General features: G+C 56.9%; 5 protein-coding genes across 18 annotated transcripts; 4 read left to right on the top strand and 1 right to left on the bottom strand.

The window, feature by feature from the left end:
* Positions 1–789: 789 nt before the first annotated feature.
* FERMT3 (FERM domain containing kindlin 3) lies at positions 790–14,546 on the top strand. The gene is made up of 15 exons (XM_081278677.1): positions 790–1,005; positions 1,441–1,614; positions 4,607–4,840; positions 5,024–5,143; positions 5,231–5,399; positions 5,534–5,636; positions 11,422–11,529; positions 11,672–11,806; positions 11,889–11,938; positions 12,010–12,134; positions 12,317–12,423; positions 12,561–12,794; positions 13,122–13,246; positions 13,839–13,980; positions 14,103–14,546. The coding sequence occupies exons 2-15, from the start codon at positions 1,455–1,457 to the stop codon at positions 14,280–14,282; spliced, it is 1,992 nt and encodes a 663-aa protein (XP_081134803.1). The 5' UTR covers positions 790–1,005; positions 1,441–1,454; the 3' UTR covers positions 14,283–14,546.
* Positions 14,547–14,560: 14 nt separating this feature from the next.
* Positions 14,561–16,773, bottom strand: TRPT1 (tRNA phosphotransferase 1). The gene is made up of 8 exons (XM_081278691.1): positions 16,635–16,773; positions 16,388–16,471; positions 16,104–16,185; positions 15,541–15,710; positions 15,276–15,450; positions 15,036–15,092; positions 14,843–14,953; positions 14,561–14,717 (listed from the first exon to the last, which is right to left on the bottom strand). Exons 2-8 carry the CDS (start codon positions 16,460–16,462, stop codon positions 14,677–14,679), a joined length of 711 nt encoding a protein of 236 aa, XP_081134817.1. The 5' UTR covers positions 16,463–16,471; positions 16,635–16,773; the 3' UTR covers positions 14,561–14,676.
* Positions 16,774–16,851: 78 nt separating this feature from the next.
* NUDT22 (nudix hydrolase 22) lies at positions 16,852–19,565 on the top strand. 3 transcript variants are annotated; one of them, XM_081278679.1, is made up of 6 exons: positions 16,852–16,910; positions 17,275–17,770; positions 18,233–18,331; positions 18,784–18,881; positions 19,019–19,112; positions 19,392–19,565. In XM_081278679.1, the coding sequence occupies exons 2-6, from the start codon at positions 17,291–17,293 to the stop codon at positions 19,491–19,493; spliced, it is 873 nt and encodes a 290-aa protein (XP_081134805.1). In that variant the 5' UTR covers positions 16,852–16,910; positions 17,275–17,290; the 3' UTR covers positions 19,494–19,565. The 3 variants fall into 3 exon arrangements, with proteins under 3 accessions (XP_081134805.1, XP_081134806.1, XP_081134807.1); XM_081278680.1 differs by having other exon boundaries at positions 16,879–16,927; XM_081278681.1 differs by lacking the exon at positions 16,852–16,910 and adding an exon at positions 16,935–17,138.
* An 18-nt stretch (positions 19,566–19,583) lies between these two features.
* DNAJC4 (DnaJ heat shock protein family (Hsp40) member C4) lies at positions 19,584–23,230 on the top strand. 9 transcript variants are annotated; one of them, XM_081278682.1, is made up of 7 exons: positions 20,027–20,078; positions 20,362–20,463; positions 21,188–21,281; positions 21,718–21,902; positions 21,989–22,153; positions 22,728–22,933; positions 23,009–23,230. In XM_081278682.1, exons 2-7 carry the CDS (start codon positions 20,378–20,380, stop codon positions 23,131–23,133), a joined length of 861 nt encoding a protein of 286 aa, XP_081134808.1. In that variant the 5' UTR covers positions 20,027–20,078; positions 20,362–20,377; the 3' UTR covers positions 23,134–23,230. The 9 variants fall into 9 exon arrangements, with proteins under 9 accessions (XP_081134815.1, XP_081134808.1, XP_081134809.1 ...); XM_081278683.1 differs by having other exon boundaries at positions 20,029–20,078; positions 23,025–23,230; XM_081278688.1 differs by having other exon boundaries at positions 20,033–20,078; positions 22,847–22,933.
* A 148-nt stretch (positions 23,231–23,378) lies between these two features.
* VEGFB (vascular endothelial growth factor B) lies at positions 23,379–26,901 on the top strand. 4 transcript variants are annotated; one of them, XM_081278692.1, is made up of 7 exons: positions 23,379–23,828; positions 24,385–24,427; positions 24,732–24,928; positions 25,118–25,230; positions 25,376–25,411; positions 25,651–25,886; positions 26,494–26,901. In XM_081278692.1, the coding sequence occupies exons 1-6, from the start codon at positions 23,769–23,771 to the stop codon at positions 25,862–25,864; spliced, it is 663 nt and encodes a 220-aa protein (XP_081134818.1). In that variant the 5' UTR covers positions 23,379–23,768; the 3' UTR covers positions 25,865–25,886; positions 26,494–26,901. The 4 variants fall into 4 exon arrangements, with proteins under 4 accessions (XP_081134818.1, XP_081134820.1, XP_081134819.1 ...); XM_081278694.1 differs by having other exon boundaries at positions 25,752–25,886; XM_081278693.1 differs by having other exon boundaries at positions 25,118–25,191.
* The last annotated feature ends 998 nt before the right edge of the window (positions 26,902–27,899 follow it).

A 27,899-nucleotide genomic window follows, 5' to 3' on the forward strand; every position in this document is an offset into this window, starting at 1 on the left:
CTGCCCTAGCTTTTTTTTTTTTTTTAAGATTGTACTTGTAGATGGAGAGCATGCCTTTATTTTTATGTGGTGCTAAGGATCAAAGCCAGTGCCTCACATGCTAGGCATGTGCTCTGCCACGGAGCTACAGCACCCCCACCCCCTTTGAGCCAGTCTTGCTTAATTGCCCAGGCTGGCCTCGAAGTTGAGATCTTCCTGCCTCAGCCTTCTGAGTCTTTTTTTTTTTTAATATTTATTTTTTAGTTCTCGGCGGACACAACATCTTTGTTGGTATGTGGTGCTGAGGATCGAACCCGGCCGCACGCATGCCAGGCGAGCGCGCTACCGCTTGAGCCACATCCCCAGCCCCAGCCTTCTGAGTCTTGATTATAGGCATGTACCACCATGCTTGGCTCAGAACAATTGCAGTTTACTGTTCACCTGGGCAGTTCACCTGACAGTTTGGGGAATAGAGGTTGTTCAGAAGTAGAGAACAGCACCACACTTTCCTTCAGAGGTCTTGGCTGATCAGGCTGCTCAGGCTGAGCAGACTGACCTGCTGAATTTCTAAAGGCCCTGGGTCCAAGCCTTTCGCCTCCACAGCTCTCCCATTGGCAACCCAGGGATGTGGCTGGAGGGTGGAACCTCATGCCAGCTGGAGAGGAGCTGAGCTTCACGTAGAGGAGGCCAGCCCTCAGCACCACACCCATCAGGGGCTCCTCCAGTCTAAACCAAGTTTCCCTCCAAACGAAGGGAGACTGTCTGTGGCTTAGGGTCCACGGGCCTTCCCCTTGCTTCCTGTGCGCACTGGGGACAAAGACGGGCCTCACTGGAGCCCTCTGCACTGCCAGTGTGCTTCCTGCACCCAGGGCCAGCCCGCCCTGGGGAGGGGCCAGGCCCGCCCTGCTGTGATAGGTGACAAAGGCTGCCCTCTGAAGGAAGCTCCCAAGACCCAGAGAAGGAGCCTCCAGGCCAGGGGTGGCCAGCGCTCCGCCTGCCCCTGCAGCCCAGCCTTCCTCAGGCCAGGTAAGTTCTGGATGCCTATCACCATCTCTCTGCCGCTGTCCCCGCCACCCTCCTACAGCCCCACCAGCCCACTCCACCCACGCTGCAGCCGCCTGGGTTTGGGCCTGAGCTGTGGGGAGGAGAGCCGTCCTGGGGGCCCAGCCCTGGCATCAAGTAGGATGGCCTTGGGTGAGACCCTCCCTACCAGACCTCAGTCTACCCATCTGTAAGCTGGGTTGGGGCTGGACAGTATGGTCTCCAGGAGTCCCTTCCATTCAAGCCCCTGTGACAGTTTCTGAAGTCGGCTGGATCATGGTGGGGCTCCGCATCCTGCTGCTACCAGGGCATGCTATTCTATGGGCTTGCTCCTCGCCTGTCACCCACCCAAGTCACCACAGGGTTTCTGCTTAGACACAGGCTGAGCGCCGCCGGCCTTGCCTCCTTCACCCTCTGCAGAAGCAGCGGCAGCCATGGCGGGGATGAAGACAGCCACCGGGGACTACATTGACTCCTCCTGGGAGCTGCGGGTATTTGTGGGTGAGGAGGATCCCGAGGCTGAGTCCGTCACCCTCCGGGTCACAGGAGAGTCACACATCGGAGGGGTGCTCCTGAAGATTGTGGAGGAGATCAGTGAGTGCCACACAGCCCCTCCTGCCGACTCAGCACATGGGTGACAGCAAGGGTGTCTCTGGGCACTTCCGGGCTGTCCCTGCTGCGCAGCTCCCGATAACCATGTCACGGTGACTCAGGCACCAGCTTAATCGTGTTTGGTTCCAAAAAAGACATTTCACCAACTTCCCCTCTCCCCCATCCTGGCTCCTTTCCTCCCACTCCAGCGGGCTCTGCCGAGTGCCCGGAGTGCCCCACTCATCCACTCTTAGGGGCGGACGGCAGGCCTTGCCTGGGCCCAGGACGAAGTCACAGTCTGAGGTCTGAGGGAAGGCCAGGGCTCCTGGCACCCAGGGGACCTGCCCAAACACTCCCATCCCCAGCAGAGCCCTTAGCAGGCTGGTGGCTGGATGGGAAGACCCAGCCTGGGTGGCTGGATGGGAAGGCCCTGCCCCCACAGGAAGTTACGGCAGCTTGTGGTTTCAGTCTGGAGAGATGCAGGGCCGTGACATGGGGGCTTCTCCCTGTCCTTCCCTGCCAGGGTCTGGGGCTACCCTTTCGTGGAAGGACAGCAGGACACTCTGATAGTCAGAGCAGGAAGTCCGGCCAAAAAGAGTCCAGCCAGGACAGGCGCCTGGGGCGGGGCAGGGACCCAGAGGCTCCCTAAAGCCTGGCCTACGGGCAGCCCTGGAGGGGTTGGAGCACATCAGAGGGGTGCTCCTGAAGATTGTGCACAGGAGAGGCCCCGGGATTGCCTGGCCACTGGGCTGAGGCAGGGGGCGAAGCTTCCAGGGGCCCCAGAGAGCCTGAGAGCACAAGTGGGGACTGAGGTCCCCTGGGAGACTGGGTGTCAGACAGAGGCTGAGGAAGGCCAGCCAGGACAGAGGGGGTGAGGGCCAGTTTGTGGGAACAGCAGGAGGCCCAACAGATCTGCTACTGCTGGGCAGCCCCAGGCAAGTCCTATAGCTCTTGTCCCAGCGCTGGGGACACTGTCCCACCCACTCCACTCCCAGTCACCCCTAAGTATGATGCACAGGAGAGCCACCTCCAGCCCAGTGGGAGACTTCCCAGGGAAAGCCACTTCAGACAAGTCCTGAGAGGTGGCCACAGTGGGGGAAGCTGGACAATGAATCAGGTGCTCTGAGTCAGGGCCTGCGGGCTGGTGAGGACTCCTGGAGCATGACATGACCTGACACCAGGCGGGTGGCCCCGCGGTGGTAGTCCCAGAGTCCCGGAGGCTCCTCAAGGGGCCTGGGCCCCACCCTGGAGGTGAAGCGCAGCCACCCAGCATTTTCCACGGGAGACCGCACACTAAGGAGGACCTTGCTCAAAGCCCTTTGGCAGCTGGTGGGGCAGGGAGACTCCAGGGGGCCCTAAGTTGTCCCAGCAGGAGGTGACGAGGCCTGTAGGAAGGCATGGTAGATGGCGAGAAGGTAGGGTGGGAGCTGAGGCCGACGTCAGCGGCTAAAGGTAAAAAGCATGATGCTTGGGCCTCTGGGAGAGTCTCGTCACCAAGCACCCGGATTGGCATAGAAGAGCTGGTGAGGAGGGGCATCTCAGTCCAGTGCAAGGTTAAGCCCTCTACCTCAAAATCTGGGACTAGGAGTCACTGCATTTATAGCCCCAATGTTGGGCACGTGGCCAGGTAAATAGAGGTGTGTAAAATGAAGGAAGCCACTGGACATGTCCCTTTGCTGGTGGCATGTGAGTTTCTGGCCTGAGGTTAAGGACAGAGTCTGGAGGGGGCATCCATGCCACTGGAACTCCCAGCCATGGAACAGGAGAGGCCTCAGGAAGAGGGCCTGGCTGAGGAGGGAGGAGGTCCCTGGCTCTGGGGGAAGGACGGGGTGGGGTCAGGCGAGCACAGGAGGAGAAGGAGATGGTGTCATAGAGTGAGGACACGGACGGGAGGGCCAAGGCCAGAGGGTTGACCAGGTGGACAGAGAAGCTTCTCCTGGGTTGGCAAGACTAGGGGGGCAGAAGGTGGGAAGTAGGTGTGAGTGGAAGGTGGGGACAGGTGGCCATAGGAGGAGGACCTGGGAGAATCCGAGAGGGGCTTTGCAAGCTTGAGGGGACCGAGCACCCAGAGCAGCTTTTCGTCACGCTTTGTTTCTGTGCTGGTCTCTCAGTGGATGGACAGAGTCCTGTGCCATCCATTTCTATGTCCCCAGTTCCTGGCTGAACGATGAGTGACGTAGTCATAGTTCACTTCTGTATGGTCACGTGCCTGCATAAGTATGTCACAGACACTCTGCTCCTACCGTGGGGCTGGCACTGGTCCTGGTTCATGAGTCGGGGCGACTATTACATTTTACAAACAGAAAACCTGAGGTCTAGAGAGGTTAAGTGCCTCGCCCAAGGTCACGCAGCTAGTAACCAGGACATGTGTACAGAGTGCCTGCTGCTCCATGCCATGCAAATCCCAGCCCCCAAGGACATATAGACATGGTCTCTGCCTCTCCATCTCCTGGAATGAAAGCGAGAGGCCATTAGAGAAGCAATTCCACCAGGCACAGTGCACACACCTGTGATCCCAGCGACTCAGGAGGCTGAGGCAGAAGGATTGAAAGTTCAAGGCCAGCCTCGGCAGTTTAGCAAGACTCTAAGCAACTCATTGAGATCTTGCCTCTAAATGAAATATAAAAAGGGGCTGGAGATGTGGCTCAGTGGTTAGGCACCTCTGGATTCAATTCCTGGTACACAAACAAACAAACAAACAAAAAACTAGGCAATTAAGCCAGGAATTACTGGAGCCCACCTCTGGGGAGCATGAGGTTGGGCCACGACGATTGGGGCACCCTGACTTGGGACTGAGGGACTTCCCTGGGAAGTGATATAATGACAGACCCCCAAAAGGACCAGCAGGGGTCATCTAGCACACAGCCATACAGGTGTCACCTTGCAGATAGACCCCAGGCCTCTAGATCCTGGGTTGTGCACAGTGTTAGGGACAGAAGCCAGAAGGCTGGGACGGACCCTCCAAGACCCCTGTGCGCCCCCACGGCCCCCACAGATCGCAAGCAGGACTGGTCGGACCACGCCATCTGGTGGGAGCAGAAGAGACGATGGCTGCTGCAGACCCACTGGACGCTGGACAAGTACGGGATCTTGGCCGACGCCCGCCTCTTCTTCGGACCACAGCATCGGCCAGTCATCCTGCGGCTGCCCAACCGGCGGGCACTGCGCCTGCACGCCAGCTTCTCGAAGCCTCTCTTCCAGACGGTGGCTGCCATCTGCCGCCTCCTCAGTGAGTGGCGCAGGCTGGTCATTGGGCCTTTCTGCAAAGACTCCACAAGAGGCAGTGTCCCTCCCTCCCCAGGCTAACCTGTCCTTGCTGCCCCGTTCCCACCCTCTCCACAGGCCCCCCAGTGTCCAGGAGTGGGGTGGGGCCCACAGGCAGGGCTGGTTGCTGAGGTCCAGGTCCCCACAGGCATCCGGCACCCTGAGGAGCTGTCTCTGCTGCGGGCTCCGGAGAAGAAGGAGAAGAAGAAGAAGGAGAAGGGGCTGGAAGAAGAGGTGTTCGACTTGACCAAGGTCGTCCTGGCTGGGGGTGAGCAAGGGCCGGGGACGGGCTGGGGCAGGGCAGCCCATGAGGCCCGCACCAGGGACAGGCCTGGCTGAGCCCAGCTGCCCCCAGGTGTGGCGCCGACGCTGTTCCGGGGGATGCCCGCGCACTTCTCCGACAGCGAACAGACCGAGGCCTGCTACCGCATGCTGAGCCGGCCCCAGCCGCCCCCCGACCCGTTGCTGCTCCAGCGCCTGCCGAGGCCCAGCTCCCTGTCGGACAAGACGCAGCTCCACGGCAGGTGAGCCCTGCTGCCCCACGGCCACCGGCCTGGTGGCCAGCCCTGCTTGCCCCTGTTCCCCGGCCTCTGCCCCCTGAGCTTGCCCTGCGCCCAGCCCCTGCCCTGCCGCAGCCCTGACCCCGCCTGTTTGCCAGGTGGCTGGACTCCTCGCGGTGCCTCATGCAGCAGGGCATCTCGGCTGGGGACACGCTCTGGCTGCGCTTCAAGTACTACAGTTTCTTCGACCTGGATCCCAAGGTGGGCTGGGGACAGGAAGGAACAAGGGCTGGGTCTATTAGATGGGGGACCTCAGCTCAGGGTTCTGGGCTCTGGGATGTTAGTGACCTGGAGGGGCCACTCCATCTGCCCATTGGCCCGTCTTGGCTGGACCTGGGGCTGGGCCTAGTGGCTGGACACAAGGAGGTCTCAGTGCCAGCTTCTCAAGGAGCCACGGGAGCTCAGGACCCAAGACCAGTGCAGGCAGTGCTGGGCTCCCCTGGGAGAGGCCCTGGCCTCTGGAGTGGGGGGAGTGTTGCAGTCCCCCCAAGAGTGCTGTCCACATCTTTCTCTGCCTCCTGACCCCATCAGCAACCCAAGTACCCTGTGCGTCTGTCTCCACGGTGACCCAGGCCCCGCAGGCTCTTCTTCTGACCTATGACCCACTTCTCTGCCGCTCTTCCCGGCTGGACTTGTAAACCTACTTGTCTACAACTCTTCAATTCCTAGCACTACAAGAAAAAGGGAGGAAGTGCAAACAATCAGAGACCTTGAGATCTTGGTGCCTGGATACCCTCTAACCAGCTTCCCCCACTGTAACACCAAAACAGAATTTCTTTTTTTCTTTTTGGCACTCCTCTGCCTCAGGCTCTCACGTGGCTGGGATTGTAGGCGTGCGTCACGCACCAGCTTTGGGGGTATTTTCTGTTGTTTCCATTTGCTAATCTTTTCTTTGGCCATGTGTCATCTGCCATTAATCTCATGCCTAGGAGTTGAATTTTGACTTTTACAATGTCTCTGACTCTCCTCAGTGCTCACCCTTTCTCCAGTCCTCTTGAAGACACAGGTTGTGTTGGCAACGACTTCGTCCGTGTTTGGTTTGCTGACTCTGGCGTCTGTGTTGCGCCGGGGTCTATTTGTATTGACATTTTATCTCCTTGTTTGAGTTGCGTTTTTCTGTTGGGAATCGAAACCAGGGCCTCCTTCATGCTAGGAAGTGCTCTCCCACTGAGTTTATTCCCCAGTCTTTTCTTTCCTATTTTTTATTTTGAGGCAGGATCTTGCTAAATTGCTGAGGTTGGCCTCAAACTTGCAATCCTCCTGCCTCAGCCTCCTGAGTAGCCAGGATAAGACGACCATAGCTGGCTTATGCCTGATAATGTTTGGTGCCAAACATTGAAAATATCATGCTGAGCCTAGTGGTGTGCACCTGTAGTCCCAGCAACTTGGGAGGCTGAGGCAGGAGGGTGACAAGTTTGAGGACAGCCTGAGCAATGTAACAAGACCATGTCTCAAAAAACAAAAAGGACTGGGAGTGTGGCTCAGTGGCAGAGCCCTGGCCTGGGCCCTAGGTTCAATTTCCAGGAGGGAGGGAGGGAGAGAGGGGAAAGAAAGAAAAAAGGAAGGAAGGAAGGAGAAAAGTTGAAAGCTTATGTTCTTGGGCTGCTTTCCTTTGGTAGTCCTTTGAATATTTTAAAATCTTTGTTGGAGGTCTGGGAGGATAGCTCAGTGATAGAGCCTAGCCTAGCATTCGTGAGATCCTGGGCTAGACCCCAGCATGCCAATCAAAGTGTGTTTGGGGATGAGGTTAAGATGCTTGGAAACCAGTGCCTGCCAAGACTTGTGTTTAGCCTTAATTAGGTAGGACCAGAGCCCCCTCTAATCTAGAGCAAATTTACCTGGCAGCTCAGGGGACTCCGCCTGGGCACTTGAGCTGGTGCATCGTGCACTGAGAGGTTCTCTGCTCAAGCTGCAGGGTGTGCACCCGTCTGCTATGTGGGCTCAGGCGGCAGTGACATTCCACCATCCTTCCCGCTGATCTCCCTTGGCCTGAGGAAGGGTCCTTGTACCTTGACTTGTACCCAGCTACACTGAAGAGGACCTTTCCTGACCTCAGGGCGTTCTCTCTGCGAGCTGCCTCCCCTCCGCGCCTCTGTGTGAGCATTCCAGCCTTCCAGGGACCCCGGTTTTCCACTACCTCCCTGCCGGCTGGAGGACATGCCGGGCTTCATGTGGGTCCCTCTCTCCACACGGCTGCAGCTGGGGGACTCCCTAGGTGTGCTGGGACAATCTGTCAGATCACCTCCCCTGCTTCTGTCCTCGCGGGGAAGGCCGTCCTGGGCCATCTGCTGTCCAATGTCTAAAAACCATTTGGTGTTCATTGTTCTTCTTGGTTTTTACATTAAAATTTATTTTTAGTCAAACTTCTATAGGATGGCTTAGAGAGTTAAGTAGGGGCTGGGGCTCAGTGGCAGAGCGCTCGGCTAGCATGCATGAGGCACTGGGTTCGATCCTCAGCACCACAGAAATGTAAAATAAGGATATTGTGTCCACCTAAAACTAAAAAATACATAGAAAAAAAAAAGAATTAAGTAGACCTAGTAATCACAACAACAAAGCAACTCCCTGTCCTATTTATCCTAGATTTCTGGTCTCTAGGGACAAGGATTGGATTTTAACTCTGTAGCTTTTTATTCTAGTGTTCACTTTTTTTTTTTTTTTTGTACCAGGGATTGAACCCAGAGGTGCTTAACCACTGAGTCACATCCCCAGCCCTGTTTTGTTTTTATTTTGAGACAGGGTCTCACTGAGTTGGTTAGGGCCTTGGATAAGTTGCTGAGGGTGGCTTTGAGCTCGAGATCTTCCTGCCTCAGCCTCCCAAGTCACTGGGAGCACAGTTGTGCACCACCATGCCCGGCTCCTAGCATTCACTTCTTTATGACCTCCTATTTATTTAATAATTTATTTTCTATTAATTTATTAATTTCTTTTCTTTATTTTATTAATATTTGAGACAGGGTCTCTCTAAGTTTCCCAGGCTGGCTGGCCTTGAACTTGCTACTTTGCTTCAGCCTCCCGAGTAGCTGGAACCACAGGCATGTGCGACGGCACCCAGATTCCTACGTCTTGATTTTGCAAATCCACATGCGATCTGTTGACTGGTCACAGGTGAAGACTTAGCTGTCTTCCACCCTCTCCTGCTCCGACAGGGCACGCGCATTCCCTCGTTTCTTTCTAATGAAGTGGTGCTTATAGTCTTTGTTTAAAACAACATGGCTGGGGCTGTAATAGCAGCACATGTAAACAGTGAATAGCTGTTTGAGATCATGGGATAGCTGTGTTCATATTTCCTTTCACAGTCAATTGTTTTGGAGTTCATTGTCGTGCTCTCTTTAACCCATGTGTATGTGTGTGTGTGTGCGTTTTTGGGGGGGGCGCTGGGTATTGACTCCAACCCCAGGGCTTTGTGCAGGCCAAGTACATGCTGTACTGCTCACATTCTAAATGGTCTTCTTCCCCCCACACTGGGGATTGAACCCCAGGGCAATGCTGGTGCTCTACCACTGAGCTACACCCCCAGCCTTTTTATTTTTTTTGTTTCGAGGCAGGCTACTGAGGCTGGCCTCAGACTTTCAATCCTTCTGCCTCAGCCTTCCAAGTTATTGGGATTACTTGGCAAGTGCCACAGTGTCCAGCTAATGGTTTCTTTTTTTTTTTTAACTTTATTTATGTATTTATTTATATGCGGTGCTGAAGCTCGAACTCAGCGCCTCGCACATGCTAGGCAAGCGCTCTACCACTGAGCCACAACCCCAGCCCCTACTGGTTTTTGATAAATAACGGTTCTTAGCTTTTTTTTTTTTTTTTTAATTAGTCATTGATCGGGGCTGGGGATGTGGCTCAAGCAGTAGCGCGCTCGCCTGGCATGCGTGCGGCCCGGGTTCGATCCTCAGCACCACATACCAACAAAGATGTTGTGTCCGCCGAGAACTAAAAAATAAATATTAAAAAGTTCTCTCTCTCTCTCTCTCTCTCTCTCTCTCTCTCACTCTCTCTCTTTAAAAAAAAATTAGTCATTGATCTGAGGAGTGCTTTACCACTGAGCTACACCCCCAGTCCTTTTTATTTTTTATTTTTATACAGGGTCTTGTTAAGTTGCTGAGGCTGGCCTTGACCTGGGGATCCTCCTGCCTCAGCCTTCTGAATTGCTGGGATTACAGATGTGCACCACCATGCCTGGTTCTTATTTTGTTTTTAAAAACAGGGTCTCACTGTGTTGCCCAGCCTGGTCTCAGACTCCTGGGCTCAAGTGATTCTCCTGCCTCAGCTTCCCAAGCACTGGGACTACAAGTGGGTGCACCACACTCTTATCTTTCATATTTAGATCTGTAATCTACCTGGAATTGATATTTAGATGTGGTGTGAGATAAGGGTCCAAATGCTTTTTTTTTTTTTTTAACATATGAGCATCACTTGGCCTAGTGCCACTTAATGACAAGAGTGTCATCTCCTTAGTGAACTGCAGGGCCACCCTTGCCCTAAGTTAGGTGAACATGTATGTTCGAGTCTAACTTTTGTCAGTTCTATTGGTCAATTTGTTTCTCTTTACCAATGCAGCACAATCTTAATCACTGTAATTTTAGATTCCTGGTCTTGTGTTATGAGTGTCTGTGGTATTTATCTGTATAAGGATTTTCATAAGTATTTTTCTTTTGCTCCCTACCTGGTCTTTATTTCCTCCCAGCCTTCCCCCCACCCCACCCCCGTTCTTCTTGGTGTCTGTTTTCAGGCCAGTTGCTTTCCTTAAAGGTGGGCAACATAAGCCAGGCATGGTGGCACATGCTTGTAATCCCAGTGACTTGGGAGGCTGAGGCAGAAGGATCAAAAAGTTCAAAGCCAGCCTTAGCAACTTAGCAAGGCCCTAAGCAACTTAGTGAGAATCTGTCTCAAAATAAACAAAAAGGGCTGGAGATATGGCTCAGAGGTTAAGGAACCTGCGTTCAATCCCCTATACCAAAAAAAAAAAAAAAAAGCCAGTTGGGAGCCCTGCATCTGTGCGTAGTAGCATGTGTGAGGACCAGTGTCTTTTTGGTGGCTTCCTGGGATGATGGAGTGGGGCTGCTGCTCTGAAGTTTTCCCCTTTGGCCTGTTTCCTCTTTTGGTTGGGGATGGAAAGTTCACGGCTGTCTTGGGTGGTGAGTGGGGAAGGGTAGGCCAACTTCCTTCCAACTCATCACCCTGCAGAGCCTCTGCGTGCTATCCCCTGGCTGCAGGGAGCTGGGTGGGACCTGCTCCCTGGAGCTCCCCACCCCAGTCCCTCCTGGCCTTTCCCCCAGAGGATCCGAGTGGGAGCCTATCCTTGGTCCTGCTGTGTGGCGCCATGTCTTAGCCAGATCTGGGTACTTCCTGCCATTTCTTGCTATTCTCTAGTGGCCTCACTGAAGAGCAGGAGAGGAGAAAGGGTGTGAAGGCCCAGGGTCTCTCCTGTGCCCCAGTCCCCCTTCCAGATTTCGTTGACATTTCCCACCTGCTCCTGTCCCCTCTCTTGTCCTTTTGGGTGTGCCTTTCTTGGCGTCAGTTTTGAGAGCATCAGAAGGCACCTCTGTGGGTAACTGGGACCTGTTTACGCCTTGGCCTCCCGCTTCCCTCCCAAGGGCGTCCTCTTCCGTCACCGTCACCCTTCTCTCCAGTGGCCCAGGGTCCCCCTCATCAGGTCCCCTCCCAGGGAAGCCTTTCCCTTCTCTCCTCACCATGGGAGTCAGTGGCCCTGAGCTGGGTGGGGAGCTGCTGGAGGCAGCCCTCTCCCACCACTTTCTCTGCTCCTGGACCGGCCTCCTCCCTTCCCTGCCTCAGCTGTGCGCTGGCACAGGGTGAGCCTCACTGCGGCAGAGACCTGTGGCACTGCCTGGGCAGCACCAGCATGGCGGGCTGGCAGGGTGGGTTTGCAGTCAGCTACCCATGTCAGGCACAGTGGGGAGGGCAGGGCCACAGGCCTTTGGGACAGCGGGCATCTGACTCGCCCAGCCTCCCCTCCTTCCCTGTGCAGGCCGACCCGGTGCGGCTGACCCAGCTGTACGAGCAGGCTCGCTGGGACCTGCTGCTGGAGGAGATCGACTGCACCGAGGAGGAGATGATGGTGTTTGCAGCCCTGCAGGTGCCTGGGAACCTCAGGGCGGGCAGGGTGCAGGCCAGTCCCCAGGCAGGAAAGGCCTCCTAGCATGGGGCCCACCTACCAGGAAGCCCAGGCCGGGCACTGCTGGCAGCTGGACTCAGGTCCTCCTCACCTGTGCCCCCAGTACCACATCAACAAGCTGTCCCAGAGTGGGGAGGTGGGCGAACTGCCCAGTGCAGACCAGGGGCTGGATGACCTGGACGCAGCCCTGAGCAACCTGGAGGTGAAGCTGGAGGGCTCGGCGCCCGCGGACGTGCTGGTAAGGAGGGGCTAGGGCTTGGGCCGGGGTCAGGGACAAGGGCTGGGAGCCGGGGATCCCCTCTGACTCCTGACCTCCCCAGGACAGCCTCACCACAATCCCAGAACTCAAGGATTATCTCCGAATCTTCCGGTAAGTCAGGAGCCACAAGGAGAGGGAGCTGGGGGGGAGGCTGCCCTCACAAACCGCCCGCACACCCTCAGGCCCCGGAAGCTGACCCTGAAGGGCTACCGCCAGCACTGGGTGGTGTTTAAGGAGACCACGCTGTCCTACTACAAGAGCCAGGATGAGGCCCCGGGGGACCCCATTCAGCAGCTCAACCTCAAGGGTGAGGGGGCTGGTGCAGGGGCGGGAGGGTCCACCCGCAGGCTGAGCATCAGTCCCTCCTGGACACCAGCGAAGGTGCCCTCTGCCCTGTGGTGGCCGTAGAGGGCAACCTTTCCACACGGGGACCTCTCGGGCAGGCCTCTTGTCCCAGACGTCCCAGCCTACCCTTTCTTCTCCCTGCAGGCTGTGAGGTGGTCCCCGACGTCAATGTCTCAGGTCAGAAGTTCTGTATCAAACTCCTAGTGCCCTCCCCTGAGGGCATGAGTGAGATCTACCTACGGTGCCAGGATGTGAGTGGGGCTGAAGCTGGAGGGGGCTGGGACCAGGGACCGGGCAGGGGCTTTGGCTGGCACTGAAGTGGCATTCAGGACAGGTAGATGTCCAGAGCTTCACTGGCCCCTATCATTCCCCATCCTCCTCGTTCCAGGAGCAGCAGTATGCCCACTGGATGGCCGGCTGCCGACTGGCCTCCAAGGGCCGCACCATGGCGGACAGCAGCTACGCCAGCGAGGTGCAGGCCATCCTGGCCTTCCTCAGCCTGCAGCGGGCAGGCGGCGGGGGCTCGGGCAACCAGCCCCAGGGGCCCGACGCCTCTGCCGAGGGCCTCAACCCCTATGGACTTGTTGCTCCCCGCTTCCAGCGAAAGTTCAAGGCCAAGCAGGTGCCGGGGAAGGAGGGTGGGAATGAAGTTCACCTGGCCACCTGACCTCCGGGAGGCCTCCTCAAGAAAGCCACACACACACTGCTCCTCTCCCGCTGTGTCCCCAGAAGCCCTTTGGGAAGGGTTACAGTCCTGTTGTCAGTGTCCTCCTCCAGGCTTGTTCAGCCCATATGTGCTGAGTGGTGAGACACAGCACTTTGGTGGCCCCACAATAGACACTGTCCCTTCTCAGGCTCAGCATTCGGTCTCCCTGACAGGCAGGTAGGGGTTTCCGGGACTTTAGAGCAGGGAAACCCTTCCTGGTCCCTCACCAGTATGACCCCACAGCTCACCCCGAGGATCCTGGAGGCCCACCAGAACGTGGCCCAGCTCTCGCTGACCGAGGCCCTGCTGCGCTTCATCCAGGCCTGGCAGTCCCTGCCTGATTTTGGCATCTCCTACGTGTTGGTTAGGTAGGCTCTGTCACCTATGTCCTCACCTGCTGCCTGCTGCTGCTTGTGCTAGCCCAAGTGGGTCCCAGTCACCTTCCCCTGTTCTGTGGGTAGACCTGATTGGAGGGATTGCGTCCCCTCCCCCACTGTGTACACTGGCAAATACAACGGACAGAGCTCAGGCCAAGAGAGCCGGACCCAGTGTCTGCCCCAGCTCCGCCACAGCCCTGTTCCCCCGCTGGGCCTTGGTCAGCTGTCCTGCAGGACAAGGCTGACACTGGGTGTGTCTCAGGAACTTGGCCCCTTGATTCTTCATTTCCCAAACGTGCAAAGATATAAGCGAGACAATGAATGACGGTGACAATGACACGACAAAATAAGATTTAAAGGCAACGGCTACTTGCCTGGTGCTCTAAGTGCTGTTTCTGTGACTCTGTCCCCCACCTTCCCGGTGAGGAGCTGGAGGCACAGACCCAAATGACTTTCAGGTGGCCAAGCTGGCGGGCCAGAGCTGGGATGTAAACTCGGCAGTCTTCCTCTGGTGTGCTGTCTGGGTGGCCTCTGGGCTGTGCAGGGGGGAGTCCTTGCTCACACCCTCTCCCCCTGGGGTCAGGTTCAAGGGCAGCAGGAGAGATGAGATCCTGGGCATTGCCAACAACCGACTGATCCGAATTGACCTGGCCGTGGGCGATGTGGTCAAGACCTGGCGCTTCAGCAACATGCGCCAGTGGAATGTCAACTGGGACATCCAGCAGGTAGGCTCAGAGTGAGCGTAGGGACAGGGGACAAGCACTGCACCAAACCTGATCAGGACAGAGCAGGGGCTGTCTCCATTATCCCACCTACCCACTGACCCCTCTGACTACCTGCCCTGCAGGTGGCCATCGAGTTTGACGAGCACATCAACGTTGCCTTCAGCTGTGTGTCCGCCAGCTGCCGCATTGTACATGAGTACATTGGGGGCTACATTTTCCTGTCGACTCGTGAGCGGGCGCGTGGGGAGGAGCTGGACGAGGACCTCTTCCTGCAGCTCACGGGGGGCCATGAGGCCTTCTAAGGACAGCCTGACTGCCCCTGCTCTTCTCACCACCTGCCACAGCCACTCCCAGGCCACACCCACAGGGACTCGTCCCACACCCTCTCCAGGCACACACCAAGCTGGGTATGTTCACCTGCTATCACGGTAGACCAGAGCCCTGGCTGGGCCCTCACCCAGGCAAGGGATGGTGGGCCTGACCCATAGTACCTTCCCTTGTCCAAGTGGCCTAGGCCAACAACCTTGACCTATCTGAGTCCCTGAGCACATGAGGAAGACCAGATATAGCTAAAAGACACAGAATCTTGGTTTCAAACTAGAGTTTCTTGATACTTTTTTAGAGTTTTTTAAATAAATAAATATTTTATTGTTGGATCATCCTCCTTCCTCTCAGGCTGTGCTTGGGGCCACTCTGCTACTTTGTCTCTTTATCACCAGCCAAGGAGAGAGGCTTTCCTGCAATAGAGAGCAGCGATGCTTAGAGAAAGGGGAGATTGAAGTCGGTCTGGGTTCGGGGGCTGGGAAAGGGGTACAGGCAAAGGGCACAGCTCCAGCATATTGGTGGAGGAGGCAGTTCTCACGGGTGGGGCGCAGCTGTAGGGCCTCCTTGAAGTACTTGGGAAGTAGGAAGCCATCAGCATTCCCTGGAGTCAAGATCACCCCATTAGCAGAGCGGAAGAAGGAGATTCCATCTGGTGGCAGAACCAGAGATGTGACCCATGTTTTACCTCTCAAAGAAAGGCCTAGGGTAGTCCCTGCTGCTTCTGTACTCACCTGACAGGGCCAGGGGTCCATTGATGAACACAGCCACTTCACAATTTGGGCGCATGCCTATAGGGTCAATTGGGGCTGGGACAACAAATCTGGACAGACTGATGTCCTATGATGAGGGGTGGGAAGGGGTTCTGTTCCATGCAAGGGAGAGGGCAGCCTTGGACAAGGGAAGCTGTGAACTTGAAGGGGACCTAGAAGAACAGAGTGGGTAGGAACAGGTAGGTGGAGGGGGGCACTGACCACTGATGACGCCAGGGTCTCCAGGCAGTCCTGGAGCCAAGTGGATGTGTGTCCTTCCCTGGCATGACAGACCCTTAAGCAGGATGGATGGCCAGTGCTTCCAGAATGTACCATGTACTAGTACCAGAGGCAGAGCTTGTGGCGTCTCCAGAGGCATCAGCTCCAACTCGGGTACCTGGGATGTGTGGTTGAATGGGCAGCAGTGAGATCCTTTTCATTGACAGGGGTCCCATCTGGCTCTCCCACCTGTCCCCTTGACACCCACCTGCAGGGAGTGGCCCTGGTTGGCTCGGATGAGGGGGCCAGTGCTGGGATTTCCTGGCCGCAGAGTGAAGCGCTGCTTCTTGTTGGTGTTCACCACACGCTGCACATCTTCAGTGGAGAAGCTGTGGAACTGGGGCAGCTGCAGAAGGGTGCCCAGGGGTACAAAGCCATCTGAGGGCAGAGAGGTGCTCAGGAGCTGCCCTTGCCCTGGCCAGGGCCACAGTTAACAGGGGGAGCCACGGGAATTTAGACCAGAGGCTGGGCCTAGAGGTCACATGACCTCTAGAAAGTCTCTCTTTTCTAGGTTTCTGATTCTTTTACCTTGAGGGGATAGGTGCCCACTCTTGGGATAGGTGTTTATTAAGCCACTTGGCTGGATGGGATGTACTCAGGCTTGGCTCAGACAAGGGCTCCTTTCCCAGGGGACAAGATACCAGACTCCACTCTGGCCTTCTTGCACATAGGAAGGATGTGCCTCCTGCACCTTCCCCTGGGGCTGTGGTGCCTCCCACTGCTCCCTGGGCTCCAGCCACTCCTCCCCTAACTTTTAAGACCCTCACTTACCAGCCCCCATGGGAAGGCCCAGCTTCAGGGCCCCGTGGCGCAAGGCGTATGACAGAGCCTTGGACAGTTGCACATCTGGGTCCTGAAAGAGCCCAATGGTGGTCTGGATCTCAGTAGCGACCCCGCCCTGCAGCCCACTCTGAACCCTGAACAACCTGCGGCAGAGGAACACCAAAGGGAGCGGAGTCCCTTTGGTGTCTGGGATTCATCAGTCCCCCCAACACCCCACCAGGGGTCAGAGTCCTTTCCCCCGTCCTCCCACTGGAGGGCGGGGAGGGGCGCACCTGCTCCCGGGGTCTGTGAGCCTTTCTACCCGTGGGCCTTGCTGCTTCCTGCCTCCTTCCTCCGGAGGAGTTCATGGTCAGAAACTGTGGGGGAACAGTGACATGTGGAGCTGCTTTAAGCACCCTCCCATGTCCCCTCTCTGCCCAGAAAGTCACAAAGGCTCCCGGCGGGAGAGCTGCGAGGCGCTTCCCAGCATCAAACCCCCCGGTGCACACGGGGAGCTGGGGCCAGGCTGGCGAGACTTGCCCACGGTCACACTGCAGCCCCGGGGCCCAGGCCCATCGCTGGCCCGTCGCTGTGCGGGCAAGGCGGCCGGGGAGGAGGGGCGGGTGTGGAGATTCCGGGAATGGTCGTGCGCACCGGAGCCTCGGACGCGCTCACCCTCAGCGGCCGGCGACCGGCGGCCGGCTGCGGACCTCACGGGCCAGGACGCCAGGACCCGCCAATGAGAAGCCTTGGAATAAAGGGGCGGGCACTTCCGCTTCGGGGGAAAGGGGCGGAGCCTGCGGGCCCAGCCGGCCGGTAAGTTACTAGCGCTGGTGAGGCTGGAGGTTCCGGACTTGGGAGGGATCCTCGCGCGTCAGGGGTTGGAGGCAGGCCCTCTGGGATTGGGGACTTGAGCCTTGGGGGACCCAGAACCTTTGGGTGATAGAGATGCCCAAGAGTCTTAGGGATTTCTGGCAGCAGGAGACGTGGGCACCCAGCGGGCTCAGGACTCTTGCCCGGATGATAGGACTCCAGCTACCCAAGGCAAGGCCAGGGAGGTTCAGCGAGGTTGGTGGTATCCCAAGAAGATATGTGTCCGAGGAGGCCAGATGCTTGGGCCAGGGATCCCACCCTGCCTCCATCCCACGGGTGACAGGCCTACCTGTGTCCTCCCCCATAGCTGCCCTGTCCAGGCCATGGATCCTGAGGTATCCCTGCTGCTTCAGTGCCCTCCTGGGGGGCTGCCCCAGGACCATGTAGGAGTGGAGCTGAGCCCAGCCCATGACCGTCGCCCACTACCAGGAGGGGACAAGACCATCGCTGCCATCTGGGAAGCCCGGCTACAGGCCCAACCCTGGCTCTTCAATGCCCCCAAGTTCCGCCTGCATTCAGCTACACTGGCATCCACTGACTCTCCTGGTCCACAGCTGCTTCTGCGCCTGGGCCTTACTTCCTACCAAGATTTCCTGGGCACCAATTGGGCCAGCTCAGCCTCCTGGCTGCAACAGCAGGGAGCCATGGATTGGGGTGACAAGCAGGCCTATCTGGCAGACCCACTGGGGGTGGGTGCCGCACTAATCACAGCTGATGACTTCCTTGTCTTCCTGCGGCGCTCTTGGCAGGTGGCCGAGGCCCCTGGGATGGTGGATGTCCCTGGTGGGCACCCTGAGCCTCAGGTGAGGTGCCAGGCTGGGTACAAATGCAAAAAGTCCCAGACAGCTCAGGGGAGCTGGAGTGCTAAGCCTTTCCTTCTGTTTTCTTCATACCTTAAAGGGAAAATTGGCCTAGTGTTTAACTGAGTCACCCCTGCTGCAGCACCTTCTCAGAGGGCTCCCCCAGGAGTAACTATCCACCTCTGTTGCCCACAACCCTCTCACATTCCCAATCTGCAACAGACCTGTGGGGAGGCCAGGAAACATGGGGGGTGGGGAGAATGGGCAGAGGAAGATGCTTCACCCAACCCAACCCCCTGTGTGACCTATTCCTAAATTGGACCTCTGGTTGTCCATCTGGAAAACGAAGGGCCTGGGAATCACTAAGACTCTTACACTGTGTCCACCCAGGCCTTCGGGGCCAGCAAGTGGGAAGACAGGGTGGGAAGAGGATGAAGAGCAGAGGCTGAGCCTGACTTCTCACAGGCTCTGTGCCCTGGTGACAGCCCCCAGCACAAGGACCTCCCGGGGGAACTAGTGGTACGTGAGCTCTTCTCCAGTGTCCTACAAGAGATCTGTGATGAGGTGAGTGAGGAGTGTTGCCCCTTCCTTCATGATGACATGAAGGAAGTGGGTAGAAACTGCTAGAATTCCATAGGTCTGGGTTGGAGGGAAGGTCTGCTGGTATTGAGGGAGCTGGGCATCATCAAAATGGAATTCTAGTTGTTAGTTCCCTAGGCCTCAAGTTCTTCCTCTTTCCAGTGGAAACAATTTTGTTGATTCAAAAAGGAGTAAATGGGAGTCTCAGTTACTAAATTCACTTCCCTTGAGTGAAGAGATTTCCCTAGGTAATCTGTTCAATCTCTTTGCTTCTGATTTTCCCATCTGTAAAATTAGCAGCAAGATCTAATATTCTGTGATCCAGGACACTTGTTCTATGAACCATAAAATATTGTACAAGGGTAACAGGCAGTTCTCTATGGAGAGGGGCAAGGATATGGACAGTGGACATTGACAGGTGGGACCCCCTGCCCCAGGTGAATCTGCCGCTGCTCACCCTGAGCCAACCCCTGCTGTTGGGCATTGCCCGAAATGAGACCAGCGCCGGCCGTGCCAGTGCCGAGTTCTATGTCCAGTGAGTGGGCTCTGGGACACAGGATCTTGAATCCTGGGGAAGATGGGTGGAAAGCATTGGGGATGTGACAGTTGGGGTTCCATAGGGATTCTGCAGGACTGAGCTGCTCCCCAAACTATCCTCATGTCCTTGCCCAGGTGCAGCCTGACTTCTGAGGAGGTGAGGAACTACTATCTGAGTGGGGGACCTGAGGCCCACGAGTCTACAGGAATCATCTTTGTGGAGACACAGGTGCGGGGTAACTTTCTGCATCTTGCTTGGACTATAGGGTTAGCGCCTGCAAAGAAATCTGGTGATGCATGTCTGGTGGGTGGGACTGGCTGGTACAGGAGACTCCCGGGTTTATTCCAAAGTCACAAAAAGAGACTCTCCTACCAAAGGGAAAGGCCCAGGGACATGTTAAGTCCTCTTAACATGTCTCCCTATAAAGTGCTGTGCAGAGGGCTCTGAGGCTCAACACCAACAGGAGACCAAGGGCTAGATGTATGGGTCTCACTGTCTTCCCCACAGAGAGTGCAGAGATTGCAGGAGACGGAGATGTGGGCTGAGCTCTGCCCCTCGGCCAAAGGCGCCATCTTCCTCTACAACCGAGTTCGGGGAAGTCCCACCTGAGTCAATGTAGAGTCCCAGCCCTGGGGGACTGTCATCACAGCTCTGAAGACAATAAAGAACTTTATTATTGGATTCCATTGGCATTCGCTGTTTCCATGACAGAGGGTTCGCTGGGAGAGCCCTGGGTGGGTGAGACCGAACGCGTCACAGAAAAGGAAAAAACAAAAACAAACACAAAAACACATCAGCTCGGCCTCAGTTTTTTCCCCCTGCAAGGGGGGATGAGAGACGTGCCTCCCATACCAAGACAACGCGGGGTGGAAGCACCTCTGTAAACGTGCCTCGCAGCTGAGCAGACCAAAGCCATCTCCGCGGCACCGAAGGGCTGCGGCTGGGCCAAAAGGCTCGTTGAGGGTCGGGCTCAGCCCCTCCTGCCGCCCGGGACTGGAGGCCCGCGCATTTCGGCAGCTCCGGGGACCTCTGCTAAGCGGCACGGGCTGCAGAAAGCCGGTCTAGGGGCCGGGGGCGGGGTTTAGCCACATACTCGCACCTTCCGTTGAAGTGGGCGTGGTCTAAGTCTAAGCCAATGAGAGCTCGGGGGCGGGACCCGCGGAGGCGCAGGAAATGGCGGCGACTGCGGAGTTCGTAAGTGGAGTGAGGGCGGGACTTGGTTGTGGTTCCTCCCTCAACCTCCTTCAATCACTCGGGGTGGTTCCTGTAAGCCATAGCCTGGAAAGACCTGGAGGCAGGGCCGGGTCCAGACATGGGGGACTGACCCTGAGGTAGGAGGCCGCCCCCGGGCCTGCCTCGATCTTCTTTTGCAAGAACCCCCTGGCCAGGCTCCTTCGCTCTGCCCCAGCCGCGAAGAGTTTGATATCTGATCGGATCTGGTCTCAATGCACCCCTCTTGCTGGTCTCCTTTCCCCAGCTGTCCGCCAGCCGCCATGCTGCCCCTGTTTCCCCTGCGCCTCTGCCGGCTGTGGCCCCGCAGCCCTCCCACCCGGCTCCTCGCAGCGGCCTCTGGGCAGCGGTGAGTTGGGCTCCTGGGGCCCCCGGTTGTTCAGCGGGTTTCTATTGAGGGCCTGCCCAGCTTAGGCGCTTCTTTGCTTGCTGAGATAGGTACCTTGCAGTCTTGTCTTAACCCTCACTTTCATGCTGAGGACATTGAGAATCTCATCTGAGACTGAGATGACCCTCAAGGTCATCAGCGAGTTAAATGGGAGATCAGAAATTTGAGCCCAACAAAACCCCAATACTCTTTCCATAACTCAACTGGTAGTCAAGCATAACTCACAGAAGTGGGGAAGTTGGGTACAAAGATGCAGATTCCTGGGCCCTGTTTTGGAGGTTCCATCCTGGAGGAATGAGATGGGTCTTCAGAAGCACCTTTGTCGTTTTTTGAGAGGGGGTCATCCTATGTTGCTCAGACTGGCCTTTAACTCCTGGGCTCCAGTGATCCTCTTGCCTCATGTTTCTAACTGGGATGGCAGGCATGTGCCACCATGCCCAGCTTGGGAATCTGTTTTAAATAAACGTTCAAAGTGTTTGTGATGCAAGGATCTGAGGACTACACTTAGAATCCTGATTCAGACCATCCCTGAAACACTCCGAAAAGGAAAGATGGTCTGAGGACAGAACTGTCTTGGGAACTTCCTGAGCTCTCTTCAGCTCCTTCCTAGTGACTGAGTTGAAGGGTGTGGTCCAGGGAGGCTGGGATGGCAAGGCAGGGTACCAGTTTGGGCCTCTATCCACAGGTCTGGCCCCAGGAATTATTATGAACTATTGGGCGTGCATCCTGGTGCCAGCGCTGAAGAAGTTAAACGAGCTTTCTTTACCAAGTCCAAAGAGGTACTAGTGCTCCCAAGGCGGGGAGAGAGGAAGTGGAAGTCTGAGCCAAATAGGGGGTCACCCAACTTCCTAAGAGTAGGCCTGTGTCTCTGACTGGAACCCCATTCCTTCAGCCTGCCTGGAGGGTGGGTGCTATACTCAAGGATCTGCCCAGGTAGGAGGCAAAGCTGGGGGCACAAGACATCAATGTGCCTGATGAGCTTACTATCTGCTCTTGAGAAACCTGCACCAGGGTATTTGGAAAGGAGGATGGCAGGTGTAGAGGGCTTAAATGAGGAAAGAGGGCTGGAGTCTGGGCTTCTTGACTTTTTGGCCTTCTGGAGGGTTATTACAAAAGAGGGTCCCTGGGATTGATGTGAGCCCTTGTGGATTATCAGGATGGGAAGTGGGAAGGGTCACAGAAAGGGAGATAAGGGGAGTCCTGCCTTACCTCTAGCTGCATCCTGACCGAGACCCTGGGAACCCGGCCCTGCACAGCCGTTTTGTGGAGCTGAATGAGGCATATCGTGTGCTCAGCCGTGAGCAGACCCGCCGTAGCTATGACCACCAGCTCCGTTCAGCTAGCCCCCCCAAATCTCCAGGGACCACAGCCCATCCCAAGTCTGCCCAACAAACACAGAGGTACAGGGGTCCTGCCCCTGCTTGCCCACACTCCCAAGTCTCCTGGAAAGCCTTATCTTCACATTGTCCCTTCCTTTGTCTTCCAGCAGCTCCTGGGAACCTCCCAATGCACAATACTGGGCCCAGTTTCATGATGTAAGGCCACAGGGGCCCCAGACGAGGCAGCAGCAGTATAAACACAATCAGCGGGTCCTGGGGTACTGCCTCCTGCTCATGCTAGCTGGCATGGGCCTGCACTATGCTGCTTTCAGGTGCATCCTTGTCCTCCCCAGGGTGATGGGCAGAGGGTAGGAGGGTGGTGAAGCCACTCTGGTTAGCGAGCCAGCTACTGCACCCTATGTCCTGTGTGCTTGTCTCCCACACTAAGCATTTCATGAAATCAGTCTTTGGAGCCTTCCCTTACTTCATAAAGGCAGCACTGCATGACAGGCTAATGCTGTCATTTTCAGTTTTTCATAATTTGAATATAAATCTTTGATGCTGGCTGCCAGGAGGGCTGGAGCCAACCAAAATCAGGCATGAGAAGCAAATGCTTTGTAACAGCCTCACCAGCGACTGTCTTCATTTGGCAGCTGTCGTCTCCCTTCCACTCTCTCATGCATGCCTTGACGTGGATTTTTTCTATTAAAAAGATGCCTTAAGGCCCCCTGTCCACCTCCAGCAGCCTGCCTAGTTCACAGGAGGAGTTGAACCTTTCTAGGCTCCTGGGAAGAGCCTCCCTGTGTTCAGAGCTGCTTCACCACTTTCAGCAGGACAGAGACTTGGGTGCCATTGCATCCTGGATGGGCCTCTGCCACTCTGTGCCCCTCTCCCCACCTATCACAGGCACTGTTGGGGCAAGGTTCCTACAGATGTAAAACAGAGAGAGATCCTGGAACAGGGTGGAGGAGGCTTCAGGAACTGCAGGAACTGGAGTATCAGGGTTAACACCAAAGGTCTTGCAGGAAGTTGGAGCAGATACACCGGAGCTTCATGGATGAGAAGGATCGGATCATCACAGCCATCTACAACGACACGCGGGCCAGGGCCAGGTCTGTCCCTGCTCTATCCTGCCTCTGTTTCCTGTCCTTATACTACTGTCCTGGATCCCTGACCCTATTTCTCAGGTGCTCTCTCCTTCAGGGCCAACAGAGCTAGGCTCCAGCAGGAGCGCCGGCAAAGGCAGCAGCAGCCGCTACCCTCTGGGCATCCCCAAGGTCCAGGGATTGTGCCTCCCAGCACCAGCCCCTGAGGGGCTCACCTAGATGGGACCTGTACTGTATTCCCTCCTTGCGCCCTGCCCCAAACTCCGCACTCCCCACGACGCGTGCAATAAAGTGATTCTTAGAGCTCCTGTCCCGCTCGCTCCTTCAAGCCCAGCGCCCCCCGCCCGGGCCTCGCGCTGGAGCAGCGCCCCGCCCAGTGGGTTCTGGCTGCGGCGGCGACCAGGGAGGCCGGCCCCCTGGGCGGCACGTCCCCTTTCCCCTGAAGCGGCGGGAGGGGGTGTGTGGAGGGGGCGGGCCCCGCCGGCGCCTCGCCCCCCCCGCCCCCGCCCCACGGCCCGGTGGGGAGCGCGTGTCTGGGTCACATGAGCCGCCCGCCCGCGAGCCCGGGCTCGGCCCCCCGCCGCCCCCGCCGCGCCCGCCGCCGCCGCCCGCCGCCGCCACCGGCCGCCCGCCCGCCCGGCTCCTCCGGCCGCCGCCGCTGCGCTGCGCTGCGCTGCCTGCGCCCAGGGCTCGGGAGGGGGCCGCGGAGGAGCCGCCCCCCGCGCCCGGCCCCCGCCCGCCGCGCCCGGGCCCGCGCCATGGGGCTCTGGCTGCCGCCGCCCCCTGCGCCGCCGGGCTAGGGCAATGCGGGCGCCCCCGGCGCGTGGCCCCCGCGGGCACCATGCGCCCCCTGCTCCGCCGCCTGCTGTTCGCCGTGCTCCTGCAGCTGGCCCCAGCCCAGGTACGTGCGTCCCCAATATCCCGCCTGCCCGCCGTGCCCTCTCAAGGTTGGCGGAAGTGGAGAGGCGCCGAGCGGCCTCTGCCGAGGGGATCAGCAGGTTAGGCCTCCAACTTGAGCAACGTGGGGACCCCCGGCGGCCCAAGCATCCACCAGGAGATACCCCTCCTCCAAGGCCCGCCAGTCCAGTTCTGGAGCCACTCCTCCACCCCATCCCCTGGGTGCTGTGGGGGGCGGAGTTGCTTCAGTGCCCACAAGACCTGGTTCGGCGCCCACTGTACCCGCTCCTGACCTGCAACACCGGAGCAAACCTGGCTCCAAGGCTTGGAGGAGATTTGATGGCACCGGTAGAGCGCATCTGGCGGGTCTTGGGCCAGGGCAGGCCCAGGTGGCCAGGAGACAACAGGTAAAGCTAGAGTGGAGGCCCTAGGAACGAGGAATCAGAAAGATGTCAGTGAGTCCGTGAAGCCTCCTGACTCAAGGGCAGAGCCCCAGGGATAGTCACAGGACTACTTTCTCCTGGAGGGCACCTTGGGTCCAGGTCTTTTCTTCCCCACAGGCCCCTGTCTCCCAGCCTGATGTCCCTGGCCACCAGAAGAAAGGTAATTGTTACAATAATTTCACACAAGCCAGTTCTAAGGAGTTGTCACTGCACTGATTCTGGGCTCCTGGTGTCTATCATCATGTGAAATCAAAACTCCCCTGTACGATGCAAACTATCCCGTTTCACAGAGGAGGACACTGAGGCAGAGGGGTTACTTGACAATCATGGGCGGGAAGACAGGTTAAGAGGGCAGAGGGGGTTTGCTAGTGGAAGGTGGCTGTGACGTGGGAACTGGGGAAACAGCTGCTGGGAGCAGCTGCAGGAAACCCAGTGGGGATTAACCCTTGTGGGTCTGCCCGCAGTGGTGTCATGGATAGACGTGTATGCTCGTGCCACCTGCCAGCCTCGGGAGGTGGTAGTGCCCCTGACTGTGGAGCTCATGGGTACTGTGGCCAAACAACTGGTGCCTAGCTGTGTGACTGTGCAGCGCTGTGGTGGCTGCTGCCCTGACGATGGCCTGGAGTGCGTGCCCACCGGGCAGCACCAAGTCCGAATGCAGGTACCAGGGCAAATGGGGCAAGCAAGTTGGGGGGACACTGGTACTCTGGGAGCTGAGCCAGCCCAGAGACTGGAGGACAGGAGGCTGGGGGTTGGTGGCCAGGCCCTGGCTGTTGGATGAGCTCTTCTCTCTCCAGCCCCTTTCCTGTCCCCCTCCCTGCTGTGTCTCCTATTCTTCTCCTGAGCACAGATCCTCATGATCCGGTATCCAAGCAGTCAGCTGGGGGAGATGTCCCTGGAAGAACACAGCCAATGTGAATGCAGGTGCCAGCCAGGCCCAACTTCTGAACTTGCAGAGTCCAGGCATGGGGGTGTCGGGCGTGATGGTACACCATGGTGGGGACTGGGTTTCTAAGAGTGGAGCCTAAGATAGACCTGGGATCTTGGGCAAGAGAGCAGGATGCATGAATTTTCTGACCCTGTTCCTCTTTGTGCCTTCTCTTTTCAGACCAAAAAAAAGGGAGAGTGCTGTGAAGCCAGACAGGTGAGTCCCTTTGGGCTCCTGCGGAGCTGGGGTAGGAGCTCAGGCCGGGCACTCAGAATATAATATGTGGGTGGCCAGGGAGTGCAAGAGCCAGTCAGGAAGCTGTGGTCCCCTCTTCTTCCTCCCACTTGGTTCCCCTGTCCATTTTCTTCTGCTCCTTGAATCTGTGCCTTCTCTCCAACCCCAAGTCCTGGGAAGACTCTTCCTTCCCGCCCCAGACATGTCGCTTCTCCTCCTAGGGCTGCCACTCCCCACCACCGTCCCCAGCCCCGCTCTCTTCAGGGCTGGGACTCTGCTCCTGGAGCACCCTCCCCAGCTGACATCACCCATCCCACTCCAGCCCCAGGACCCCCTGCCCACGCTGCACCCAGCGCCGCCAGCGCCCTGACCCACGGACCTGCCGCTGCCGCTGCCGACGCCGCAGCTTCCTCCGTTGCCAAGGGCGGGGCTTAGAGCTCAACCCACACACCTGCAGGTGAGGGTTTGTGGGGTGGCACTTGATTGGGAAGGCATCGAGCCCACATCCTGGAGCAGGTCCAGGGCGAGCCTGCCAGTGGGAGAAGGCCAGGGAAAGGGAAGCTGTTGAGCGTGTTGAACAAACATTTACCAAATGTCTGCTGGCACTGGGATGAGCAGGAACACAGCTCGAGTCAGAGTCGGAACTCATACAGGGGAAAGGTGGTGCCAGCAGAGAATTCTAAGGGTGGCAGTGGGGCACCTGACATATCTGAGGTGTTAGTCAACTCCTGGAGGAGGTGACATTTACCTAGAATGGAAATGAGGAGGACAGTGGCAGAGGTCTGGGCCTTCCTAGAAGCCTATACCACAGACATTTTCCCCATTATATGGGTGCTGAGCAAACGGGATATATTGGAACCCCTTCTTCACCTTTGTCCGCGGTGTCTCCCACCACCCATGTTCCACACTAAGGTCATGGGATGACATAGGCCAGGCTGGGGGTAGGGGGATTCCTTGGAGATTCAGAGGAGAATGAGGTTCACAGGAGGTCACAAGGGAGTTCATCAGGAGGAGCGGGGGCTGCATTCCAGCCCTCACAACCGATCTGTTCCTTCCATCTTCAGGTGCCGGAAGCTGCGAAGGTGACACATTACCTTTCAGACTCAGTGGGCCACTTGCTTCACAGGCCACACCCCAGTGGGAGAAGAGAAGAGCCTGGGGAGAATAGCCCAGCCCCAAGTCCTGGAATCTGCTTTAGGACCTGGGCTTCTCAGAGGGCTTTCCTGCCATCGTTTGTCTCCCGAGGCTGCCATCTAACAAAGTTGATGAGGAGACTTGGCAGCAGCAAGAGGGGTCACATGCCAGCTTGGGGGGATGGGGTGTTGTCTCAGTTTTTAACTAACTTGTGCAACTGAGTGTCTTACACCTGGCTCCTGCCTCCCCTAAGAAGACCCCAACCTCTGCAAATAATGGGCTTTGATACAAAAACTGTGACCCCCCCACACCCTGATAAAAGAGATGGAAGGAGCTATCCCTGCCTGTGTCACTGTTTGTCACTGTCCAGACTGGCTGGTTGGGATAGGAGTATCTGTATTACTCACTGCCTGCAAGACCTGGAGCTCGTCTTGTGTCGTGCAGATGGAGGCAGTAGGGCCCGAGCCCCCACAGCAGATCCCAGACAGCCAGAACCATGGATTCAGCACATTTCTTGTCCCCTGCTTATTACAAGGGTTCTGTCTTCTATGGTTAATGAACTTGAAGTTGGACCCAGATCTGCTGAGTGACCTTGGCTCCCTCTGCCCATTTTTTTCTGAGTCTTAGTTTCCCCATGGACACATGGAGGGAACAGTGGATTTCTGTGTTTGGGGCCCCCTAGACTCCAGTCAAAGTCTGAGTCTTGTGTTCACCTGATCATTTTCCTGTTAGGCTCTAAGGCTACTATCTGTCCTGTCCTTCACTTACTTCTGCCTAAAAGGAAAGTACCAAAGGTTTGTGGCTGGTGGGCTCCTCTCAACTCAACCCACACTGTCTTCTCCACCTTCACCTCCTTGGCACCTTGGTGCTCCCTCATCTGTGGCTACATGAGACTCCTGATTTGTCTGAATCAAGCTCAGCACCCACTTTTCTTCCTGTAGCCTTCAGTGCCCAGGGCTGGGTGGCAAGGCAATGGACCCAAAGTCGTGTTGGGTACCAATGTTTTGGCCTGCTAAGGCACGACATCCAGAGGCAGAGTTAACCCAAAGCAGGTAGGTATTGGGTCAGAGGGTGTACTCATGGTCTTAGTGGGCCCAAGGAAGAAGTGGGTTAAACTGTAAGAAAGTTCCTGGGGCTAGGGATGTGGCTTAAGCAGTAGCGTGCTCGCCTGGCATGCGTGCGGCCCGGGTTCGATTCTCAGCACCACATACAAACAAAGATGTTGTGTCCGCCGAAAACTAAGAAAAATAAATAAAAATTCTCTCTCTCTTAAAAAAAAAAAGAAGAAAGAAAGTTCCTGAATGTGATTACTGCTTATAAATCATTTCATTAGCTG

This window comes from Spermophilus citellus (genome assembly GCF_964194105.1).
Source record: "Spermophilus citellus genome assembly, chromosome: 2".
In the NCBI taxonomy this organism is placed as follows: Eukaryota; Metazoa; Chordata; class Mammalia; order Rodentia; family Sciuridae; genus Spermophilus; species Spermophilus citellus.

What these genes read in the sequence shown, in the direction of transcription:
- FERMT3 (XM_081278677.1), top strand. Translation starts at nt 1,455, where the DNA reads ATGGCGGGGATGAAGACAGCCACCGGGGACTACATTGACTCCTCCTGG. An exon ending in TCAGCAGCTCAACCTCAAGG is followed by an intron (nt 12,135 to 12,316) that starts GTGAGGGGGCTG and finishes TTCTCCCTGCAG; the next exon opens with GCTGTGAGGTGGTCCCCGAC. An exon ending in ATCTCCTACGTGTTGGTTAG is followed by an intron (nt 13,247 to 13,838) that starts GTAGGCTCTGTC and finishes CCCTGGGGTCAG; the next exon opens with GTTCAAGGGCAGCAGGAGAG.
- TRPT1 (XM_081278691.1), bottom strand. Translation starts at nt 16,462, where the DNA reads ATGAACTCCTCCGGAGGAAGGAGGCAGGAAGCAGCAAGGCCCACGGGT. An exon ending in AGACCCTGGCGTCATCAGTG is followed by an intron (nt 15,093 to 15,275) that starts GTCAGTGCCCCC and finishes TTGACCCTATAG; the next exon opens with GCATGCGCCCAAATTGTGAA. An exon ending in CCTACAGCTGCGCCCCACCC is followed by an intron (nt 14,718 to 14,842) that starts GTGAGAACTGCC and finishes TCTCTATTGCAG; the next exon opens with GAAAGCCTCTCTCCTTGGCT.
- NUDT22 (XM_081278679.1), top strand. Translation starts at nt 17,291, where the DNA reads ATGGATCCTGAGGTATCCCTGCTGCTTCAGTGCCCTCCTGGGGGGCTG. An exon ending in GTGGGCACCCTGAGCCTCAG is followed by an intron (nt 17,771 to 18,232) that starts GTGAGGTGCCAG and finishes GACTTCTCACAG; the next exon opens with GCTCTGTGCCCTGGTGACAG. An exon ending in TACAAGAGATCTGTGATGAG is followed by an intron (nt 18,332 to 18,783) that starts GTGAGTGAGGAG and finishes CCCCTGCCCCAG; the next exon opens with GTGAATCTGCCGCTGCTCAC.
- DNAJC4 (XM_081278684.1), top strand. Translation starts at nt 20,330, where the DNA reads ATGCACCCCTCTTGCTGGTCTCCTTTCCCCAGCTGTCCGCCAGCCGCC. An exon ending in GCAGCGGCCTCTGGGCAGCG is followed by an intron (nt 20,464 to 21,187) that starts GTGAGTTGGGCT and finishes CTCTATCCACAG; the next exon opens with GTCTGGCCCCAGGAATTATT. An exon ending in TCTTTACCAAGTCCAAAGAG is followed by an intron (nt 21,282 to 21,717) that starts GTACTAGTGCTC and finishes CCTTACCTCTAG; the next exon opens with CTGCATCCTGACCGAGACCC.
- VEGFB (XM_081278692.1), top strand. Translation starts at nt 23,769, where the DNA reads ATGCGCCCCCTGCTCCGCCGCCTGCTGTTCGCCGTGCTCCTGCAGCTG. An exon ending in TGCAGCTGGCCCCAGCCCAG is followed by an intron (nt 23,829 to 24,384) that starts GTACGTGCGTCC and finishes TCTTCCCCACAG; the next exon opens with GCCCCTGTCTCCCAGCCTGA. An exon ending in AGTGCTGTGAAGCCAGACAG is followed by an intron (nt 25,412 to 25,650) that starts GTGAGTCCCTTT and finishes TTCTCCTCCTAG; the next exon opens with GGCTGCCACTCCCCACCACC.